Below are 24802 nucleotides of genomic sequence, written 5' to 3'. Positions count from 1 at the left end.
AAACCATAGTTCCAATAAAAAAATATTGAATTATTTTGTAAATATTTTTGTTTCTATTTATCAATTCATTAACTTATCAGATGCAGATTTTTATCTATACGATATTAAATCAAATCCCCTATAAGATATTTCAATTTTATGAAATGTACATGGTATCTTTTATTGGTTGGGAGCTTTGACCGAAAATGACGAGGTTTTGAATTGAGTCTTATTTATATGATGTGTGTATGAATTTGACTTCATTGATATGAATGTCCAAAATAAAAATAAATAATGGTAAAATATCACCTATTGCTTTCTGTTTTGTGTTTAGGAGTGTCAATATTTGACACGGACCAAAAATCCAGCTCAAATTTGACCTCAAAATTTGGGTTATGGTCAACCCGTTTGTGAAATGGGTCAAGTTTGGGTTCAACGGACTGACATGTTTCAAAAATCGGGTCATGTTCGGGTTGACCCGGAAACCTGGAAATGACTCGGCTAAACCCACTGCTCGCATCTGCTGCCCTCGTTGAGTGCCTGTCGCGTCGAGTCGTGTCTCTTCGCGTGAGTCACCATTCAAGTCATTGTCCATGAGTCTCGTCTCTTCTCTCATGTCGTGTCTGCGGCCTCTACCGACGCTACTGTTGTCGTGTTGTTGCCTTGTCTGCTGGTCGGGTTCGGTCAACCAGGCAACCTATACGGATAGAATTCAGGTTGAAATATCTAACCCGTTTGTAAAATGGGTTCGGATTTGGGTCAAATCAACTAGTATCGGATTAATTTTGAGTTGAACTCGAATTTAATCCGTGACCCGATTTTCACAGCCCTATTTATATTGTCATCCTTTAATTTCACTATTTCTTGATCCGATCCCCTCCAACCAGCAACCGATGTGATAGAGGATTTTTTTTTCTTTTCAACTCGGCAGAAATACGGAGTTATAGACTGTTTCCCCGATTTAAACCGGAAACGGCGTAATTAAGCCGAAACAAACGAGGCCAATGACTACTCTAAACCCCGACGATAAGATCCTAAGCTATGGCGACGTCGTCCTCCGCCGCTCCGATCTCGATATTCTCCGCTCTCCCTCCTTCATCAACGACCGCCTCATCGATTTCTATTTTGCCTACCTCTCGTCCTCCCACTCCTCCGCCGGCGGCGGCGAAGGTCGCCTTCTCCTAGTCCCACCCTCCATATCATTCTGGCTCTCTAACTGCCCGAACATTACCTCCCGAATTGAAGCTGCCACACCTCTTAGTCTCCACGACCGCGATCTCGTCATCTTCACCGTCAACAACAACGATGATGTAACCCTAGCCGAGGGCGGTACGCACTGGAGTCTCCTGGTATACGATAGGGGCAACAATGTTTTTGTTCATCACGATAGTTGTAATGGACTGAACCATCAGCACGCTCGGCGTCTGTATGATGCCGTGAAGAACTTTTTTGGCGGAGATCCCAGATTTATGGGGGGGCAGACGCCGCAGCAGAGGAATGGGTATGATTGTGGATTGTATGTGATGGCGGCGGCTAGGGTGATTTGTGATTGGTTTGAGAATGGGAAGGAGGGGGGTGAAAATTGGTTGAAAAAGTTGGACATGGATGTTGGTGAGGAGGCGGTTGCGAGTTTGAGGCTAGAGGTGTTGAGTTTGATCGCCAGTTTGGGCGGGAGAGTGTAATTAGCAGAGCAAAGCGTGAGGTATGCTGTGAAAGAGAAGGAAATTCTTTTTTTACCTATCTTTCTTACAATCATATATGTGAATGTTAGTTATTTGCTTAAATAATGCATAGTCCACGCTTTTTAGTAATCTTGGTGGCTTTTTTAGGTGTAATTTTGTGCTTATGCTTGTTATCTCTCTTAGCAGCTGTTTATTATCCTATTTTAGGCAGAATTTAAGCAAGATTTGGGTTAAATCCTGACTAACAGATTTAGGAGATTCTACATCCTGTTGTTTTCATAAAGCTCATTTCGACTCCATCATTGCTTAATTCCAGTATTTGTTAAATCCATCATTCACATGATTTAACAGATTTCTCCCTCATAAATCATAAATCTTGAAACAATTCATCACGATTTAACCAGATTTAGCAATTGTCATTTCACATAATTTTCAAAATTAAATTCTCTTAAGTTTTACTAACTTGAATTTACAAGATGTATTAAAACCTACTTGTAGCCAAATGGCCCTTTGCTCCCCCCTACTTGTCTTGGGTTGGGCCGGTCGAGAAGCTGAGAGGCAATCTTTGATGAAGCAGGGAGAGCGGAGAATATCGAGATCGGAGCAGCGGAGGATGATGTTGACGTAGCTTAGAATCTTATCGCCGGGATTTAGAGTAGTAATTAGGAGGGTTAAGGTTTTGATGTGAAACAATGATTGGGGTGTTGGTTAGATGGGATCGGGTAGAGAAATAGTGAAATTAAAGGATGATAAGTAAGCAATAGGTGATATTTTACAATATTGAAATATGTAAGGGATTTGATTTGATATGTTTTAAGAATGAATGGAAAATGATGATACAAAGAATATGTAAAAAAAATTGTGTATTAATCTGTCTTTTTGACTTAGCATCATTATTCCCTATCCTTAATGAAAATGAAATGGTTTTGTTTATTGCTAAATGGTCAAATTATTGAGGTTATTTTCTTGTTCAATTTATAAATGAAGGAATCGGAGTAGAAATAAAAACTTAGCAGTACTATTTGAATATCTAAAGAAAATAAGATCACCGATGGGCTTGATAGGGTGAGCCATAAGGTAAATTTTCTTATTGAAGTACCTTCTTAAGGCTGTTATTATATCTCTGGGTTAACTATGAGTGTTTTATGTTGACCCATGGAAAAGTTTGTTTGATATTAACTGGATCATACCTTTCGACTCCATTTCTGATTGGTTTTACTACCAAATTTCAGAAAAAAAGAAAAGAAAAGAAAAGAAGGCTCAATCTTGGCTTTTTTTGGGGTACCCTACAAATTTATAATCTATGAATCAGATGTTATGCTAGTTGAAATCGAGGAATTTTGGACGAGAAGAGGCTTGAGATTTATAGAGTTCCAATTTTTTATAACTTCTATTTGTGCTTTGGGTGACACATGAAAGTGGTGTGGGATGGGTGCTATAGATTTAGCAAACTAAATGTTTTTTAAGAATGACTGTATTTGCTTCTGAGTTCATTCCCATCTAAAATCCTCTCATAGCTAGTTTCCTTGTAAAGTTTAGCCTTGTTATACTTAAGGCGTTTCTTCTTTTGTGAATTAGATTATACCAGCTTAAAGTGTAATGGTGTTACTCTTTCCTAATCTAGTCTAAATTTCTGTTTAGATTGCCATCTTTAGAATAACTGATGTTTTTTAGCCTTATGCGTTCGTCACTGATAGCACAGACACAAGAAAATATCTTCTTAAATCCAGGTTACCAAGGTCAGAATTGTTACGAAGTTAAACCTATCCATTATTTCTTTTGATGCAGACTGGTTGATTGAATTTCTCAAGTTTGGCATTGAACCAAGTAATTATGCTACTTTACGTGCTAGATCGCTCACAAATAAAAGAAGAGTTGGAAGAGATTAATATTTTATGTAGAAATTAGGACTTGTCCCAATTGAAATAATTCTGCTAGTGTAAATAATCGGTTACAAATTATACATTTTCTTTTAATCGAGGAAGTTATTGATACAATATGATATACATTAACGGTAGAGAATGAATTTAATGGTGAATATTGAAGGAGCTTCGAGGTATAATAGATTTTCCTTCAAAAGATCATTTGTGGTTTTTTTTTGTCATTCTTCTTTAGACAAAGAAGGTATAAGCCAAGAAGTTCAGTATAAATATTGATATTTAAGTTGAGAGTTGGAGTTGATATTGATAATATATATTAGCCTTGTAGGCAATTATATGCGTTGATGTTGGTGGCGATGGGTGGTGATTAAGTTGGCATTTGTTGATGTTGGTGTCAATGGTGTGCATTGGTCTTAACGGACAATGAAGTCAACAGACGCTAGTGTTGGTGTCGATGACATGCATCAGCCTTATAGATGATGAAGTGCATCCATATTGGTGGTGATGATGGGCGACAAGTGTCAATGTTGGTGTTCATGGTGTGTATAAGCTTTATAGGTTGTCATTCATCAACTTTACTGGATGGCTAACAAAAAAGTTGACAGATGTCAGTGTTGGTCAGTGTTGGTATTGATGATATGCATTGATCTTAGATGTGCTGACATTCGTGATGTTAGTGGTGATGATGGGCAATAAAGTTTATGGGTGTTGGTGTCGATTATGTGAGCCGATGTTGGTGGTGATTGTGGGCGATGAAGTCAACAGTCATTTGTGTAAGTGTTAATGACATGCATCGTCTTGTAGGTGATGGTGGACGCCAAGCATTAATGTTGATGATGGTGGATAAAATCGACACGTGTCAACATATTTGGGTGGTAGTTATTTGTAGACTGTAGTCATTGTTGAGTTATAATGTATAGAATATTGTAGTTGGGCGATGGTCCTCAAGAGATCGAGGTCGACTAAAGATGTTCGGTTGAGACATGTGACACTGATCGATAGATCGTAGTTCGAAGACGATAATTATGAGACCTTAGTCAAGCGATAGTGGTCTGAATATCATAGTCGGTAGATCGAAGTCTATTGATGGTGGTCGGGGGAATATGATCGGGGGGATATAGTCGGGTAATGGTAGTTAGGAAACTATATTCGGGAGGCAGTTTTTGTACAATAGCTATTGTTGTGCGTTGATGGTCTGTGACGATCATTCGATGGTGACAGTAGTGGTTGGATGGTGATGGTTGGACAATAATTGTTTGATGATGTTTGTTGGATGGAAGTGGTTTGATGGTTGTGTAGATGATGGTAGTTTAATGGTGGTGGTCGGACAACGATAGTCGAGCAGTGATGATTTTAGTGTCTCATTATTTGAAAATTTACTTAAGTGTTGTTGTCAATAGTGTGCATCGATATTATAAGTCATGGTGTGTGCTGAAGTTGATAGTGATGGTGGGCAACGAAGTTAGTGATCGTTAGTGTTAGTTTTGACAATGTGCATAGGCTTTTTAGGCCATGGTGGGCTACAAAGTTGGCAAGAATCAACATAGTTTAGGTGATATTGGTCAAGAGACCGTAATCGCATGACGGTGGTCAGGAGGTTGTCATCGAGCAATAGATGTTAAGAGATTGTAGTTGGATGACAATGGGCAAGATTCGAAGTCAGATGATAATGGTTGAGGGATGGTACTCGAGCGATGGTGGTCGGGTGATCGTAGTTGAGCAATGATGATTGATGGACTATTGTTGGGCAATGATGGTTGAGTGATTGAAGTTGGGTGATGGTGGATGTGGGTTGTAATCAGACGGTGGTGGACGTGGGCTGTAGTTGGACAATGATGATTGGGAGATCATAGGCAGGCGATGGTGGCGATTCGATGGCAATGTTCCGACGATGGTGGTCCGATGGCATCCCACAATGATGGTTGGGCAATAGTTGTCAGATCATGTTGATTGGATGTTAATGGTTCATTGATGGTGGTCAGATGACCATAACGATGGTAGTTGGATGATGTTGATCAGACAATGATGGTCATATAACAATGGTTCGATCGAGGTGGTCAGATAGTGGAGCTTGGGCGAATGGTCTAATGATGATAGTCGGATAACGATGGTTGAGTGTTGGTGATCATCGAGCAACAATTTTTTGATGGTTGAGATCTCTCTAATTTCATGTCAGCATTCAAGTTCTATGTTCTTCTTATATAGATAATAAGGCTTTTTATTTGCCGTTTTAGCTTTTATGGCTTTGCTTTTAAAGCTTCTTTCTCAGTCATAATTTCAAAAGTGATTTTCTAAAAATAGTTTCTTAAAGGCAAAAGTTTAAAACATATTATATTTTTCTAACTATTTTTCTGACCACGAAGCAATTAAAAAGCTATTCCAAACAAAACTTAAGTATCTATTTATAAATTTTAGAGTATCATTCTCTCTAAATGTACCTAAGATTCAAAACACTATTGTATGACTCATATTAATTCCTTTGACTATGTGATTTTTTTTTCATGCTTTAGCGCCTTGATGATGTAAGAGACCATAGACTCCTTGGATTTGTGTCGTCCATATGCTTGATTTAATTATAAGCATGTTAGATTTGAAGACCATTTAGTTCTTTAATCAATGTTCTAAAATTTCAACTATACTTTATGTGCTTGATTTGCTTTTTGAAAAATTTTTATGGGAAGTTGCTTTGAGAACTAGATTTGCTAGTGTTTGGTAGTTGTAAAAAAAAAGTTGAAATCTGGCTTTTAAAAAAATATTTATATAATAGTTTTTCAAAAAACTTATTTTTCTCGTAATAATTTTTCAATCCTCTTTACAAAAAGTTGTATTCGTCTTAAATAAAACCTTAGAGTATATTTTAGGGGCAGTAGTATTTTATAAAATTAGCGAAATTATTGTAAGAAAAGTAATTTTTTTGGAAGCTACTGTGGATATTATTAATATGTTTTTTTAATCAATCAATTGTTTTCTTAAAGCTATAAGAAATTTGGTTGTAAAAAGTAGTTTTCCACAACAAAAATGATTAAAAAATAGAAAAAAAAAAACATGATTGAAAATAATAGCCAAATGGAACTATGACAGTAATATGAAATGCAATAGTGAGAAAACTATTCCAAACAAATCCTTAGGCTTTGTTTGGGAGGGCTTTCTTATTGCTTCTTAAAATAGCTTTTTAACATAAAAATCAAAAATTTTGTATTAGAAAGTTGTTTTAAGAATCAGTAAAAAAGTCGTCCCAAATGAAATCTTAGGCTTCATTTGGGACGACTTTTTTAATGCTTCTTGAAGCAGCTTTATATTACAAAAATTTTAATTTTCATACTAAAAAGCTGCTTCAAGAAGCAATAAAAAAGCCATCTCAAACGAAGCCTTAATTTGTTCTTGAAGCTTTATGTTGCAAATGTGAAGTGTTATTCAAAGAGCTAAGGGGATTTATTTTGGTATATATGGAGATCAGGAAAGTTAAAATCCAAAGAAGCTTAGCAGGTGCTGTAATATTGGCTTTTTTCCCTTGTGTTTTTCACCCTTTCCAATTCTCCTTACAAAAAGCTCATTTGGTCAGAGGGGCTATTAATAAGCAAATTTCTCTGGTCATGAATACTTCAATTGTACAAAGCCTAAAATTAAAAAAATCAGATAAATTTCGAATTCTCTTGAAAATAGTGGTTAATAATTATCCCAAATGAAATCTTAGTAAACTATTTTTTCTTAAATTTATATGTTGGACAGATTGTTTAACTTGCACACTCATTTGAAGAGTTAAATTGGCAAATTTATGTATTAGATTTCATAATAAAATTTAGGGAGATTTACATACGTACCACTCTATATTATTTTATTTACATATTTAATACCTAAAATTTTAATATTATATACATACCACTCAGTTCATTTTTATATCAAAGATGAGTGGTAGAAATGTGAAATATATGAGTGGTAGGAAGGAAATATGAGTGGCATATTTGATATTAAAATAGTATAGGGTGGTATGTATGTAATATTAAAGTTTTAGGTGTTAGATATGTAAATAGGATGTTATAAAGTGGTATGTATGTAAATTTTCCTTGAATATTTATTTGTTAAGTACGTTATGGTTCACTTAGCTTAACCACTGTAATTTTTTTTAATTTCAAATGAAAAAATAAAATAAATATGAAAGATAAATTCATCTCTCCCGAGGGTTTAGAAAATATAAAAAAGGATGTATTGGAGGAAGGGAGGGAGGGAGATTTTTGTGGTGTTCATTAGGGGTGTCAAAACGGAACGATGTAACGGGTTGGGTTCGGGATCTACTCGAAATTCATCCAAGCTGAATCTGGTTAACTTATTTAAGAAACAAGAAAAAAAAAATTAAACTTGAATTTGACCTCCTAGTAATCCAAATCTGACTTGTTAACTTGTTTTAATTAGAAAACAATCTGTTTTATTAACTTATAAATCATAAATTTTAAGGGAATTGATAAAAATGTTTTAATGGGATGATATTTTGGTCCAATTTATATCACATGACTCATCTGATCCCGAATTTTAAAAAAAATTAAATTAATTGATCATACTTCTTAATAATATGTTTTGTTGCAATTAAATAAAATATTTGAAAATAAAGCTACTAAATGAATTTAAATTTTAATATAGTTAAACTTGAACTAAATTAATTTGAAGCATAAATATGATTAGAATAATTTAATTATATAAACCCAAATTATATTGGATTTTACTTTTTTTAGTTTGAATTTTGAAGCATAAATATGATTAGAATAATATAATTTTAAGATATTGATGATAATTTTAAATATTTTTATCAACTAAATTAATTGATCATACTTCTTACTAATCAATAACTCATCCATTTATTTGAATATTAAAAAATCAGTAAAAAATAATTATTTGCTTAAATCTATCAATCTCTATACTTTCATTGTCTTGGGTGTTTGTATTTAATTACACAATAACTAAAATAAGTCAAAATATAACATATAACTCACTTTAATATATGGCTTATCTTTCATTTATACTCTATCAACCATCACATAGGTCCCCTCTCTATAGTTATTAAATATATGAGAATATATATAATTATAGTTATTAATATAGAAATATAATTATATTAATAAATATTGAAATTTACATATTAGATATATAAATATATAAAAATATATGTATATAAATCCCTTAATTATTAATGATTTTTACACATATTTTCATCTTCTTAATGAGTTATAGAACAATATTTATGAATCATATTGCATAATTTATATTCCAAATAAATTTATTTTGCTTAACCAAGTCATAAGCGTTTCTCCATATTTATGAAATCATTTATTTTTATTCTTGATAAATTATCATGAAAATATTAAAATATTGTATATATAATATGCAGGCCTTACAACATTTAAAAAAAAATTAAATTATTACTAATATATTTTATTTTGCTATTATTATCACGATCAATATGATGAAAGAGATTGATTGACATCATCGATGTTGTAAAAAATATAAAAATAATTAAATTGCTGTCTTCATCAAGAAAAAGTAAAAAGAAAAAAAATTCATCTGAAAAGAAAGAAAGTTTTACTATTTTATTTATTTTTTTGATTTTAATAGACTTATAGTCAAACTAAATGCTTGGGCTAGATGAACCCAATGACAACTAAGTGGTTCGATTTGAGTCTAAATGAGCCCAGATCAAATAATTGAGGAATAATAGGAAACTTTAGGACAATAATTGGTAGAACAAGTGATCTCCAATCTCGCATGCTTATAATCAAATCAAACCTCTCGACAAGATGAATCCAATGAACCCAAAATTTTAAAATTCTCATATTATTAAGGTGCTTAAATGCTGAAAGAATTGCACATAATTAAGAGATCTAATATGAGCCGTTTGATGGAATATTCCAAAATATGGCTATATTTATAAGACATGACAATAAAAATCTTTAAATATGTCGGGTTGTGTTGACTCGGATTTGGGGCGGATTGAGTCTAGGTTCAGATTTCTGACCCGTTTTTGTAAAAAGGTCTGGTTCGAGTTGGAGCAGTTGAGGGCGAGCCCGTTACAGGTTGGACCTAAACCGAACTCGAAAACTCATTTTGACACCCCTACCATTAATTATAGTCCCGCCGACCACCGTCGTCAGACTACGATCCTATGAATCAAACGAACATGCCAACACTCACTTGAGAATAACTCTTATATTACCAGATTCTTCTAACTCCCATCATGCAATGTGTTATATATGATGTATATTTGCTACATCGAGCCAAGACGTTCCTACTAAAGAAAGGCCTCATTTGTAATTAACAAAAAAATTAGTAGAATAATTTTAACTGGGTTATGCCCCATGATTTTTCCTCTTTTTACGATTTTTCACGTAAAAATCTTGGTGTCTCTTATAACTCTCTCGCACCCATCTCTTTTTGCATGTGTCTTGAATTTTGTTACAAAATTTGATGTTAAATTTTATGTCTCTCTATTTCCGCAAATGTTCCAGATCTGCAACAAATGTATTTCATATACGAGCACAAATTATGACCAACTTTAAAATTATCCTAAAGTTTTTTCTAATAGTTTAGGGGTGCTATTAGTGATTTGATGAAAACATGTATGCATGTGTGCTGGATTTAATTGGATTGAAGTATAATACTTGATGTGTGAAATAATAATGTAGAATTATTAATTTGTTATATGTTGAATATTTTTACTTGTGCTCATTTGGTTTCTCACTAAAAAAAAAGTGATACTTAATTTTAGGGCTGCAAGCGAACCAAATGTTCAACGAGCTACTCTTTGTTATGTTCAATTAAAGCTTGTTTGTGATCGTTTAATTAACTAAACAAATAAACTTGAACAATATTTTAAATACTTGATTCTTAAATAAACAAACTTGAACACTAATGCGTTCGACTATGTTCGCGAATAACATCATTCGAAGTTCGTGAACAAGCTCGACATTAAGCTCGATAAGAAGCTCGATAAAAGCTCAATTCGTGTGATCGTTGTAAGTATCAAATATTACTTAACTTGCTATCTAAGTAATTGTAGTTGTATATGGCTATTTATTTATAAATCATTGCATTTATTAATGCTGCTATTAGGAAAATTCTGTGAAGATGGAATTTGCTTATATATCATTGCATTTGTTATATAGACAATTACTTTTATTTTAAATGTGTTTGTTCATAGATATGTTCATGAACATGTTTGTTTGATAGTTAAAAAAAAAAATCGTTAAATATGTTCGCGAACATGCTCGATGTAATCGTTTATTAGGAAGCTCGATAAAGCTCGTTTGTTAAGTTAATGAACATCTAAAAGTAGAGCTCGTTTATAGCTCATTCATGTTTGTTTGTTTAAAGCTCGATAAGCACTAAACGAACGAACATGAATTGAACATAAACCGAACATGAACTGAACATAAACCGAACATGAACAGTCGTTAATTTAAATGAACCAAACATGAACATAAACAATAAAGCTCGAACAAACATGAACCAAACTTGAACAACCTGATATTAAATAAACACAAACATGAACACTCACATACTCAGCTCAGCTCGGTTCATTTGCAGTCGTAGTTAATTTCATGAGTTAAAACTCCAATTATTTATAATTTAGAAGCATTAGAAGGAACATAAAAAGTTCTGATAACTCTGGACGAGAAGAACCATCCGATTATGAGTGTGCACATTATATAAAAACAGTGTGTATAAAAAATTGATATACACTATGTACACTCACATGTCCGGACATACAATTCTGCTCTTCTGGACTCCGCATAAAATAATTTCTCATGTCAAGAAGGATTTATAAGTGGTGTACAAGAAATCATAGCCACTTCTTTTATTACATATCCTAATATTAAATTTTCAAATTTTGAAAATGTATAAATTTAATATTTTTATAAGAAATTACATTTATATAATAAAATTGAATAAAATCCCCCTTAAACTTATATGAGAGGGAGAAATTTGTATGTGCAGTCATTGGATCATTTAGAGGCGAATCAAAATGTGTCATATTACTCAGTATACAGTGATACACAATCCTGATACACAGTATAATAATGATATGACGTGTCATAATTCATCTCTAAATAATATCAGATGATCACGCGTAATAATTTCTCCACGAGATGAGAGTACAATGAGATCGATAAAAGAACTTGGGAATAAATGAACAGAAAGATTTTTTTTTTTTACTTTTTGGGAGAAAGGGATGGAGTGGTGGCAGCCATTAAGAGGGAAATGAGCAATGTCGCCGATGTGTTTGTTGTTCACATGGCAGAAGGATGGGGAAGCCTTTACGTGGAGGAGAGAGATATTAATGGGTGGCAGGGCGACTGCCCTGCATTGCAGGTTAGAATGTGGAAGTGCGTTGTGAAAGACTAGAAGAATATAGAAGCTGTGGTGCTGGCAGTGAAGAAGGGAAGGGAATTAAGCTGGTGAAGATTTTTTTTTTTTTTTCTTCTTTGATCTGTTTGGGAATGAAGTGGCGTAAATGGGTGAGGTGGAGGGAGAAGTCGGCCTTCACGTGATAGCTTTCGCGGCAGAGTAAGCGCGTGTTTGAAACAGCTTTTTCATTATTTTATTTTATGACTACTTTTTAAAAAATTATAGTGGAATGTTTCAAGTCATTACTAGGCTTATTCCCCAATTCAACAACTTCGTGTTAAGACCCAATATAGCTCAAGCTTTACAGTTTATTGATGGGCTGTGAATCTAGACCAGTCAATTTCGGGTTACGGGTCGAACCCGACCCGACCCGTAACTGACTCGGCTTTATTTGGGTTCGGGTCAACCCGACCCGGTTTTATAAACGGGTTGGTTTTCGAAACCCGAACCCGACCCGCTTCGGGTTCGGGTCAACCCGACTCGACCCGTTTAGGGTTTAGGGTCATGCGAAGTCGAGCGGTGCACGGGTGCAGGCTGGCGTGCAGCGGTGCAGCGGGCGGGCGACGCGGTGCGGTGCAGCTAAAATTATTCACAAGGATGTTAAGCTTGGTATTTTGCTGATTTTTAATGCTGCAAGTCTATTTTTTGTGGATTGAACGCAACACTAGGAAATTCAATGAGAATTTTGCTTGTGCTATCACTTTAGCTAACAAAGTCTCTAGAGCTGTTTATTTGAAACTCGATAATTGGAAATGGGGCAAGCTGATAAAAGAGAAACTTATGTTGTCGTACTCCTACCTGTTATGGCCTCTCTTATGTCCCATTTTTTTCTGGATGTCATTTACATTCGGTTGGTTGCAATATTCTCTTCCTCTTGGCGGGTTTCTTGCTGGCTGGTTGCCTGGTTTTGGCTTTAACTGGGCATTGCTTACCGTTTATTGGGTTGACATGCTTATGGGTCATTGCTTGACAGTTATTTGGGAGGTACATTTGGTTGCCTTGGGTGCCTGCAGTTCTTTTTTTGAGCATATTGGCCATTCGGGTTTGCTGGCGACATGTTTTGTTGCCCAACCTTATTCAAATGCTGGTGGTCTTTATGGTTGCCGATCTCGTTGTTGGATGTTTTTTGCTTTTTGACAGGTTATTTTTGAGTCTTGGACAATGATGACACATGCTTGTTCCTTTAGGACGGTCCTCGGGCAACCAAAGGAGACTCTAACTGACTACATTCATGATCACAATGACTTGTTCTGAGTTCTGGCTAGATAGGATTCTGATTTGTTTTTGGATTCACTTTTTTATTATCATAGCTGTAACTTTTTTCTTCTCTTTTGTCTTAGCCTATTTTTTTTCTTTTAGGTTAAGTTTTTATTTGGTATACCATTATAATCTTTTGTTCTTTTAATAGAAAGGGCCAAGCCCTCAATTTTCAAAAAAAAAAAAAATGCATTTTACAATCATACTAAGAAAGTTCGTAGAAATCTGATGTTAGTCGGCAACTAGAGAGAACTCCGATGTTATATGGTATTCAGGCAAAACTCCAGAGTTACTTGGAGATAGGACGAAGTTTCGACGTCACTTGGAGATCAGACAGAGTTTCAGCGTCACTTAAAAGTCGGGCGGAACTCCAGCGTCACTTCAAAGTCGGAGGGAACTCTGACGTCACTTGGAAGTCTGATAAATTCCGGCGGTGGTCGAGGAGTTTTTTCCCTTATATCCTTCTTCTCTTCTCTTCTCTTCTCTTCTCCTTCTTCTCTTATTCTTCTTGTTTGGGTCCTCTCTCAAGAGAAATGAGGAGATATTTATAGTCTTTTTAGGATGACATGACCCGTAAATAGGAGGAGGATCAAGGGCAAATGTGGAGTGGTTCGAATGGACGGCCAATATTGAATCCCTTGATCGTGGACCGTTTGTCTAACATTTGAAGGTCTTACAGGTATCTGACTTTGGCAATCTCAAGCTCGTTGGATTTGTATCGTCGAGCTGCTCGATTCGACTATAAGCATGTTATGTTTGAAAACCGTTTGGTAATCCAAATTATGGATTGAACATTCCGAATGTGCTTCGGGTCTTCAATTTGGACCCATTTGGGTTCAGATCGAGTTGAATTTGGTTTCGTTGGGTTTGTATTTCCGAGATGCTTAGTTTGACTGTAAGTTTGCTGAAATCGGAGTTTAGATGATACAATATTTAATTTTTGAAATTTCCAACTTGATTTTTGCCTTGAGATTCGTGCCTGATCAAGATAATTTTTTGATGATATATCAATCCTGACGTATTAGCTCATCAAATTTCCGTGTCGTTAAAAAATTCAATAAATTTTTTTTAGAAATTTTGTAGCAAAGTATTTTATCTAAATTTTATAAAGTGATATTTAAAATGAATAAATTTATTTTAAAATAAATATTAATTATCATTATCAATTTAAAATTATATTATATTCATCTTGAAATAATTTTATTTAAAAAAAAAAGGATTTCCACACCCATTCAATTTCATTGATTAAAAAATTCAGGCAAATGTTGCAAAAATTGTGAGTTATTGTCCAATTCAATAGCAAAAATTTTTTTTAAAAAAAACAACGACTGGAAAAAATCAACGACTCGAAAAATAATATAGACTCCATCCAATTCAATAACAAAAATTCAAAAAAAAAATAAAAAAAACCAACAGGGATTGTATAAAAAGCAGTAGCTGAAAGGTATTCAAAAAGAGTTTAGCTTTAATTTTTTTAAGGGTTTAAAAAATAGACTATATAAATATATTTTGACATAGTCCAAAAAGAAAGTGTCAACTGAAGTAACATAGAGCCGAGCTTGTAACATAGCATTGATATGTCACCAAAAATAGCCTTGATCGGATACAAATATTGAGACATTTTTTAATTGGAAAATTTCCATATTCAATATGAGACACTTTGAACTCTAATTTCAGCAAACTTATAGTCAAAGTGAGCGTGTCGAAGAGACGAACCCAATGACACCAAAATCTGTTCAATCCGAGCTCAAATATACTTAAATTAAGGGCTTAGAACATATTTGGTAGCTCCAAGCATTAATTGGATGATCAAATGATATCCAAATATAGCATACTTATAATCAAATCAAGCGACTCGACGTGATCAATCTAATGAACCTAATGATGCACTTAAATGTTGAACAAATGCTCCATGATTGAATGAATCAATATTGGCCGTCCGATGGAGCACTCCAAATTCATTATGTATCTTTTCATATTTATAAAACATGACAATCTCAAAATTTATAAAAATAGACCCGCTCCTCCCACATCAACGGGGCTTAGACTAGAGGAGGCTTCGACCTTGGGCTATAAATGAAGATGGTTATAAGGATTGAAGCATCTCAGAGCTCCACTAAGCACCATTGCTAGCGCTAGCAAACCCTTTCCACGAAGCTAGCTTTTATAGACCTCTATCCGACCATCTCCGTTGGACCTTCGTCTAGCAGCCATCATCGAGCCTTCATCCTACCTCCATTGCCTGCGAACTATGATTCATCCAATAGTCGTCGCCCGCCGATTACAATCCCTTGGACCACCATCGTCTGCCGACTAAAGTCCCTTTGACCACCGTCACCCACCGACTATGGTCCCTCCTATAGTAACTCATATTTTTGAAAATACTTGAAAATGATAATTTTAAATTTATGGTTGAACAACACACACACACACACACACACACACACACACACACACACACACACACACACACACACACACACACACACATATATATATATATATATATATAAAGATGGGAGAGAGAAGAAGAAATATGATTTTTCATTCCTCGTTCTCTTTCCTTCTTTTACGAAAATTGTTCTAATTGAGGTAGATGACCATAATACTATCTCTGTTTTGAAAACTTTTTATTTTGACTGCTTGATTCTTCTCAAAATTGATTTTACTATATTTTTCCCAATTTTATAGAATTTTTATTGCGTAAATTTTATATGTTATTGTATTGAATATTTTGAACATTTTGATTGTAATGTTTTTGAATTTTACTGGATAGGATGAAAGATATTGTATTTTGTATGAATTTTCATAAATATAAATTGATAGTTTATTTTATGCATTTTGCTAAAATGGGCATTAAAAATGAATATCGGTATGTCATTGATTAATAGCTAATCATTATTACTCTTATAATATTGTGATAACAATAAGTGTGAAGACCAATAAAAGATGGTTTCAGTGACGTTGGTGGGAGATTAACTGACTTATACATAATGGTGAGCTAAAGGTCGGGCTTTCATTTAAATATTATGATTTGATGTTATCCTCTACTAATTTATGCAATTCACGAATTGGAGTTCTAAGGAGTTATTATAGTACCAACAAGTAATGAGTGATGACTTTGTTTACTGAGCAAATGCTTATTAACAACTAACTTATTACTAAAAAAATGTCTCTTTGCCTGGACTCTTTACCTGTATAGGTAATTACTGAAATACATATTACCGTTCCATTGAACTGTATAACTTTACTATTTCTACACCAATTTACTATCACTATACATATTTATTGTTACTATACTACTTCATTATTACTTTTATCGAAGATATTGTTACTGAATTATTAATTATGATATTGATTCAATGATATTATTATTGGTTACTGGTCCACTGTCACTAATTATGGGACATACTGACCTTATGATTACGATTTTGACGGTCTTCATCGAGGCATTAGTTTTATAGATTTATATGATTTCTTTACTTATTAAATAATATTATTATGATGACTATTTTATAGACTTGGCACATGTACTGGTTTACTGGTTCCCATATTGTACTACTTTACTAGTTTTCGTATCATACCATTTTTTTATGTATAGACTTTACTGCTATTACACGTGAGTTTTACTATTTTTGTACTGATTCATAATCATTAATTGCCACTATTATGAATTTATTGTTAACATGTATATTATTTTTTTACCGTGTTTTGAATTTAGTTGTAGGACTTAGTGACTTGCTGGGCTATTGAGCTCATTATATGTGATTTAATTGATTTCAGGTCAGGACAGGGAATCATGAAGGAGAAATTAACCATAATTCCTAAGGTTCCTTTTCTTTTTATTTTAGTTATTTTTTTGTGCTCAAGATTTGAATAGATATAATATGATTGTATGATTCATGAGTAATATATATGATATTTGATGTAATAAATACAAATATATATAAGGTGCATAAAGCATTGGCAAAAATGATAAAGAAAAAATCAGCCACCAAATCACACAAGGGAGACAAATGAGGGCTTACAGGATGCATTTAGTCTACCATAGAATCATTTAAAACTAGTTACAAGACTCACAATATCAAAACTATATGCATTCGCATCTAATTTACCATACATACAATCATTAAATAAATTTTTTTAAAAAAAATAATATAAAAAAAGAATATGAGGGCTTATGGGAGGTGTGCTAAGCGAAGAGGAAAGAAAGGGTGTTGAATAGTATTTGTGCTGGGTGGAGTTTCCTCGGTCTCAGGAGGGATTATTCTGTGCCGATACTGGATGGGAGAACCGTTCGGTTCCGTGCTCGATACCAAGCACTTGATACCGAGCGCGGTACTTTTTTGGGGGCAACATGGCGCATGTTTATTGGTCTCCGGACGAATCCGGATCCGCAAGTAATAATTTTTCCAGTCTCAAGGGCTTTTAGCCGGTCATTGAGCTTGCCAACAAAGTCTGTATGGCGAATGGGGAGAAAGAAACATGAGTAGTAGAACAAAATGAGGGTTTAAGGGTTGCAATAGGAATTTAGGTTTTCTTTTATTTTGATCTGGACCGATTAATCAAAATCCAAGGGCTTAAATTTTCTTTTGTTTAAACCGCGTGTTTTGGAAAACAGAACTTGGTTCTCTGATTCGCCTGTTTGACCCCCGATTTGAGCGGTTCTCTAGTTGTTCTTTGCAAATCCAAATTCATATTTAAATCAAATCTATTGGCCGGCCGGTTCACAGTTCAACCAGTACAACCAATTTTTCTCTTAAGGTTTCCTTAAAACCGTGATTTATTTTACGATTTTGCTTCATCTTTAAATTTAATATTTATTAAACTTCTTTAACAAAAAAAAAAGGCTGGCGAAGTGGTAATAGGCTTATTTACTTATTTACCCTTCCACTGTGTTCAGAAAGCGACGAAACGGGCAGGTTTATAAGAACCGGCAGCTCCGCTAGGCGCTAACAGTAAAACAGGAGACCGGCGGGGGAGAGAGAGAGAGAGAGAAAGGGAGATCGAGATCTTCTTTACCGGCGATCCCTCTTTGACGGTCCTTTCGGCGATTTATCAATCAATAGACAGCTTTAGCAGTTTGCTTTCGTCCGATCCTACGATCTTTGATGATTTGTTGGCACACGCCGCGAGCTCGATCATCTCCTGCCGCCGGATACCTTCTCTCCGTACGTTTTAGATTGGGGAGGAACAGATGGCTCGTCCTCTAATGAAGATCGTCGGTACTTTCTGTGGCCGAAGCTTAGATACTTACTTCGATTGCGGAGGCGGGAGAGATGAGCTCATGTGGTGTCGGGACCTAAGCCGTCACGCCGCGGGGGAGTTTTCGATGGCGGTGGTGCAGGCTAATAGCCTCGTCGAAGATGCCAGTCAGATCGAGTCCGGGACTCACGGAACATTCGTGGGGGTATATGACGGCCATGGTGGGCCGGAGGCGGCCCGTTATGTCGCTGACAATCTTTTTCAATGGATTGGAAGTAAGTTCTTCTGAATCTTTATGTTCATGTGAATTGGGAACTCTTGCTGATAGATTTGATTTGTTGGTCTGTTTTGTGTGAGATGTTGAACTTCGGGTGTTCTCAGGGTTAGGAGGCGCCGGTGGATTTTCCCGTGTAGATAGTTTGATGTTGCAGGATATGTTGAAATAAATATTTCTGATTCATTCAGATATAATAGCCCTGTTGCCACTACTTACCCCACATGCTGTAGATGATTTAGTTTTTAATGATGATAATTTTACATAGGATGATGTGTAACCTCAAGAGTTCTAGAAACAAGCATGTATATTTTGAAATAAGTTGATCAAATGTAGATGCAAGAACTTAAGTTCTGCAATACTAAATGTTGCTGCTGATGATGATTCCAAAAAAAAAGAAGATATAGAGGGCTGCAAGCTTAGTGATAGAAAATAATGCTTTGATGCTGATGAAAATAGAAAAGATAGTTGTGAATCTTAGACTATCCCTAGATTCTACATGCTTCAAATAAATTTTGTTGTACTTGTTCAAACTAATCGTTTTTGCCAGACTTTCAAACTTGTAATGCACTGAAACTTTCAATTTTATGATTTTATTCAACATGATTTAATCTGATGATTATCATTTTCTGCTCTTTAAAATCACTCTTCATTGTAATTGTTCAAAGCAAGCTGGTTTGCTAGACTTCTGAACAATGGAACTTGCAATTCTATGATTTTTTACTGATAATATAATACTTTTCAAGTCTTTGCTTCCTTGAAATTTCTTCATTGTTATGATTCATGGCACAGAGTACTTATTTCATTTATCCTTGTGACATGAAGGGTTTATAGATGAAGAGGAGGGCATGTCAGCGGATGTTTTACACAAAGCACTCTTGGCAACAGAGGATGGCTTCCTATCAATTGTCAAGAAGAACTGGTCAAATATGCCTCTATTAGCAACGGTTGGATCATGCTGTTTAACTGGGTTTATATGTGGTGGGATGCTTTATACGGCAAATATTGGAGATTCTCGTGCAGTGTTGGGAAGATTCAACCTGCATGAAAGGGGTGTTGTGGCTGTACAACTGACACCTGAGCACAATGCATGTCATGAATCTGTTAGACAAGAACTTCGGTTATTGCATCCTGCAGATCCAAAAATTGTCGTTTTAAAAAATAGGGCTTGGCGTGTTAAGGGGATCATACAGGTCAGGACTCATTTCTTTTACTATTTCTTTTGTTTTCAGCTAATCTAGTTTTCTTTAGTTTCATAGTAATGCTACGTAATAAGTTTCTGCGAGCTAACAAAACTTCAGAGTTTGCAATCTGCCTTTCGTTGAGATCACAAATTTGAGCGATATTTTTATCCTTGAATCTAGGAAAGCACATTTTTTTGGTATTTAATCAAGGTTGTGAAATCTGGAACGGACATCGAACCGGAAATATGAGATGTTCAAGGTTTAATGGTTCGACCTGGATTTGGACCAGGGGTTGAACTAGATGACCTAATAAATATTATAATTATTTGAAAAAAAATGATATAATAATTATAGAATGATATAAATTTGTGACTAAAAAAAAATTTAGTTTATAAAGTTATAAATTTAACATAAATTATTTACTAATTTATGTTAAATTTAATATAAATTATTATAAACTAGTGTAAATTTATGTTATATAGTAAGAGATAAATTTTACAACCATAAATTATATATTAAATTCACCTTAAAATTTTACATCTATAAATCATTCATATTAGATTATTTAAAATTAATAAATAGATAAAAATTAATTTTTAATAATGAATATTTTAAAAAATAAAATAGAAAATAGATAAATAACTAAATATAATTAGCTAATAAAATAAATAGTATTCTTATTATTAAAAAAACTGTTTAAAAATATATAATGTATATATTTAAAAATAAAATTTTCAACTAGTTGTTTAGACCCACATCACTTGGAAGTTTTGTCTTGTGTTGTTTATATAGCTTTTTTTGTTTACATGAGTTAAGGGCTAACATGAGGTGGTGGCATCATGTGGGTATGAGTTTTTAGTTCGTGATTGATACATAATTTTTGTAAAAAATTTTGCTAGTATTAAATAAAATGTGTAATATTTAAATATATTTAATATTTTATATTAAATTTTATTATTTAAATAGATTATGAATTGAACCGGTCTGTTCTTAAAATTGGGACCGACTCACTAGTTGAACCAGTAGTTCAAACCGGTTCTTACCAGTTTGATGCTGGGCCGGTTTTTCATGAGGACAGAACCAACTATATAAGTGGTTCATGGTTGAACCGATCAAACTGGCTGGTCTGCTTCGAATTTCTAAACCATGTATTTGACTCAAACATTGCATTACTATGATGATGTAAATTTGTTCATAAATATTCCAAATTAGCTTTTACCCCTTCAATCATCAAATGATTTACTGATATTTTCCATGACATGACTTCCTCTAAAATAGCAAATCCTTTGACATTCTGAATTTGACTTGTCATGAATAATGACATAACATGAACGAACACTATGAATGCATCCAAATTGACTTCAAATTTTCATCACTCCTGACGCTTCTTTACAGTTATTTTTTTGCCCCCGTGATTTTTATTTATTTTTCTGCTGGAACATTGTTCACTCATGATGTTGTAACTTTCTTTAGTATTGCACTATTTTATTTTTCAGGTTTCCCGATCAATAGGAGATGCATACTTGAAGAAAGCAGAATTCAATAAAGAACCTCTTATTGGAAAATTTCGTCTGTCTGAATCATTTTCTAAGCCAATCCTACTAGCCGAGCCATCAGTAGTGACGCATAAGATATGCCCACAAGATCAGTTTGTGATATTTGCCTCTGATGGCCTGTGGGAGCACATAAGCAACCAAGAGGCTGTGGATATGGTTCAAAACTCCCCCCGTAATGTAAGATGCTTACTTTTGTAATACTTCATCTTTTGTGGAATGAACACTTTTATTTTTGAGGTAGGTTTTAGGCACAGATAATTTTCTTAAAAACTTACACTCTTCAGCAATATTTCAATATTAACACGCCTGTTAGGTTGACTGAGACAATTATATTGTCTCAATTTAGGCTTCATTTGTGACAACTTTCTTTCTGTTTCTTAAAGCAATTTTCTAGTACAAAAGTTTAAATTTTTGCACTAGGAAACTGCTTGAAGAAGCAATAAGAAAGCCGTCCCAAACGAAGCTTTAATCTTCCTCAATAGTATAGGTTAGAGAGACATCCTTTTTTTCCCCCGAAATTTTTATTGAAATACATAAAGCATACGTATTCTCCATTGTAATCCATACCCTGCTTTGCTTAGAAAGGTATGCTGCCCAAAGGTGCATCATTTATCTCGTTAAGTGAAGAATATTGCTTTAAGCCAAATTTGTTGAATTTTCCATAAAGATTATGAAGAGCACATCATTGTCACCAGTAAAATGAATCTAATAGACTAATACAGATCTAATTTTCTGTTAGATGCACATACCTTGCTTTGCTTACCAAGTTAAGAAGGGTACAAAGATGCATAATTTTGCTGCAAAGCAAAGCTGTTGATTCTTCATATGGATTATGAAGAGCAAAAGATATTATTTTCAGTTTCACTGTCCTAATCGACATTAATAATGTTTCATAGTGCTGTTTTTGTCCGAATTTTACGTTATGATTATCTTTTTTAATTTTTTATCTTCTTATGACTTGTTGTAGGCTTTTCATTCTTTCCAATAGGAAGCATAACCAAGTTTAATATCAGAAATTTCTTCCTTTTGTTTTATTAAATGCTGCAAAGTTTTCAAATTATATATATATATATATATATATTAATTTTCATCCAGTATTATTGCGGGCTTATAAAAATTCTGTGAATATGGTAATGTTGTACTATATTTAGTTTATAATGTTAGGATGCAATGAGATGAAAAAATAATTTCATTGGCTCTTAAAGATATGTCAAATCATCGAGAAGAATTATCAGAAGCGTATCTGAATCCATTGAAATGCAGAATCGAGGATTTCGGTCTTCCACGTTTGAAGCGGCGTTCTCCAAGAGAGTGAGAGACCCCTTCTTTTCACTTAAGATGGGAAATGAGAACTTAACCGCTTAAACTGGGACCACAACCTCTTTATACCTTAAATGTATTTATTTTATTTCAGCTCATCATTAAAATAAAATAAATATTCGACCTCTACACAATAATTAATTCCATAAAAATTTAATTGACATGTCACATAAGTCAAATAATAATTTAATACTTAAATAAATCACGAATTTAATTAGCTCAATTTTAAATAGCCTCTAATGTATAATATTTTGTTCATATGTATAAATATATCAATCCACGTACAAAAATTTCCCAACGTATAATCCCGGCATTTGCAAAAAATAATCAATCTCGAATCTGATAATGTGCAGGGAATTGCAAGGAGGCTTATTGAAGCTGCATTGCAAGTGGCGGCCAGGAAAAGAGAGATAAGGTACTCCGACCTTAAAAAAATAGATCGTGGCATCCGGAGACACTTTCATGATGACATAACTGTTATAGTTTTGTTCCTGGACCACTCTCTTGCGAGCAAAAGTTCTTATACTGGTCCTGTTCTTTCACTAAGAGCGGGCAAATAAGCAGTTAATTACTGACGATATTGATGCAAACTAATGACTATCACTTAACCGTTATTACAGCTCTTTAGAATTCGTAATGTGAATTCCTCTCGCTGTTTTTCATGGCGTTCTGCGAGCAATGGTCCTTCTGGATAGCAAGTAAGCCCAGCACTCAGATATAGCCCTTTTATTGCACCTGAGTTTACTTTGTGATTCTAAGGCTTCGTTTGGGACGGCTTTCTTACTGCTTCTTAGAGCAGCTTTTTAGTATAAAATTTTTAATTTTTTAACTAGAAAGCTGCTTTAAGAAGCTGTAAGAAAGCCGTCCCAAACTAAGCCTAAATTGTATCTTTTATTCAAGTTATAAAAAATAGCTTCACCCTATGATTGTCATGGAGATGGAAGCTATTTTGACTGAAAACTTGCCTGAACCATAAAAACCTTTGTAACTGCAAAAAAAAAAAAAAAACACCTTTACATGCATTGATGTTGGTAATATCCTGTAAATAGAAGTTTGGAATATTTCAAAATGTAATTTGTTTTTTGATGAAGAGATGTTCTCTCTGTGTTCTAGTTTTGCAGTTTCTTCCTGGCCAATAATAGATCCACAGAAACTTTTAGAACCGCAGGTATTCATTTTCGCAAGACGTGAACTTTGTATGTTTTTATTAAGACTTCGGGTTCGTTTGGGACAGCTTTCTTAATCTTCTTAAAGCTGCTTTCTTGTATAAAAATTATAATTTTTGTAAAAAAAGCTGCTTTAAAAAGCAGTAAGAAAGCCGTCCCAAACAAAGCCTTCGTTTGGGACAGCTTTCTTTCTATTAAAAAATTGTTACATAAAACAGTAATAAATCTATCCCAAACGGAACCTAAAGGCACTAATTGAGTAAGTTATCAGTAGGCTCATTTCACTATCATCTTTAGTTTTATATCTTTGCCCAAAATGGATTTGATAGCCTTTGAGGTATTTAGAAACTGACCAAATAAAGAAAAAGAGTTGGTTAAGCAAGTGGAGAATTTAACTTTTTCAATGGGTAAAACAAACAATTCCTGAAGCAGTTGAGAACTTTTCTATAGTTTCCTTTAACATCAAGCAATAATTTTGCTGCAAGTAGATTAGACCAAACATGCCTGTCAAGGAAAAAGGCTGATGCCATGTGGATTCCAATCTAATCAAATACTAATCTTCTAGCATTGACAATAGCTACCAAAAACATTAATTAACTTGAGAATCAGTCGGTGGAAAAAGTCTAGCAGATAACTAAAATTATTAATTCTATCCCAACAGGATAGGGACAATGGATCTAAAGTTGATTTCTGTGTTATATTTCATAAAGAACATACTGATGAGCTCATTTCTTTTAGCTATCATGATTGACTCAATCATGATAGCAGTTCAAATTGACACATTAAGATTATATATGAAACAACGTAATGAGTCTGAAACATGATAAATTATTCTGTGCGGACACCGGACTGTTCGGAGGCGAATTAGAGCACGCCACCTCATCCGGTACATAACAGGTATATAG

General features: G+C 34.2%; 2 protein-coding genes across 3 annotated transcripts; both read left to right on the top strand.

Moving 5' to 3' along the window:
- Positions 1-927: 927 nt before the first annotated feature.
- On the top strand, positions 928-1790 carry LOC110102421 (NEDD8-specific protease 1). Its single transcript, XM_020830757.2, has one exon. It carries the CDS (start codon positions 984-986, stop codon positions 1659-1661), a length of 678 nt encoding a protein of 225 aa, XP_020686416.1. The 5' UTR covers positions 928-983; the 3' UTR covers positions 1662-1790.
- Positions 1791-18140: 16350 nt separating this feature from the next.
- Positions 18141-23953, top strand: LOC110102425 (probable protein phosphatase 2C 28). Of its 2 annotated transcripts, XR_003702525.1 has the most exons (5): positions 18141-18672; positions 19497-19864; positions 21352-21588; positions 23085-23429; positions 23845-23953. XR_003702525.1 is itself a non-coding variant. In XM_020830761.2 (4 exons), exons 1-4 carry the CDS (start codon positions 18390-18392, stop codon positions 23289-23291), a joined length of 1095 nt encoding a protein of 364 aa, XP_020686420.1. In that variant the 5' UTR covers positions 18141-18389; the 3' UTR covers positions 23292-23821. The 2 variants fall into 2 exon arrangements, 1 of the variants encoding a protein (XP_020686420.1); XM_020830761.2 differs by lacking the exon at positions 23845-23953 and having other exon boundaries at positions 23085-23821.
- The last annotated feature ends 849 nt before the right edge of the window (positions 23954-24802 follow it).

The sequence above is a fragment of the Dendrobium catenatum genome, unplaced genomic scaffold, assembly GCF_001605985.2.
Source record: "Dendrobium catenatum unplaced genomic scaffold, ASM160598v2 fragScaff_scaffold_1374, whole genome shotgun sequence".
In the NCBI taxonomy this organism is placed as follows: Eukaryota; Viridiplantae; Streptophyta; class Magnoliopsida; order Asparagales; family Orchidaceae; genus Dendrobium; species Dendrobium catenatum.
The sequence above is the reverse complement of the archived record's forward strand: the minus strand, read 5'-3'. Positions and strand labels throughout refer to the sequence as shown.

What these genes read in the sequence shown, in the direction of transcription:
- LOC110102421 (XM_020830757.2), top strand. Translation starts at nt 984, where the DNA reads ATGACTACTCTAAACCCCGACGATAAGATCCTAAGCTATGGCGACGTC.
- LOC110102425 (XM_020830761.2), top strand. Translation starts at nt 18,390, where the DNA reads ATGGCTCGTCCTCTAATGAAGATCGTCGGTACTTTCTGTGGCCGAAGC. An exon ending in TCTTTTTCAATGGATTGGAA is followed by an intron (nt 18,673 to 19,496) that starts GTAAGTTCTTCT and finishes TGTGACATGAAG; the next exon opens with GGTTTATAGATGAAGAGGAG. An exon ending in TTCAAAACTCCCCCCGTAAT is followed by an intron (nt 21,589 to 23,084) that starts GTAAGATGCTTA and finishes GATAATGTGCAG; the next exon opens with GGAATTGCAAGGAGGCTTAT.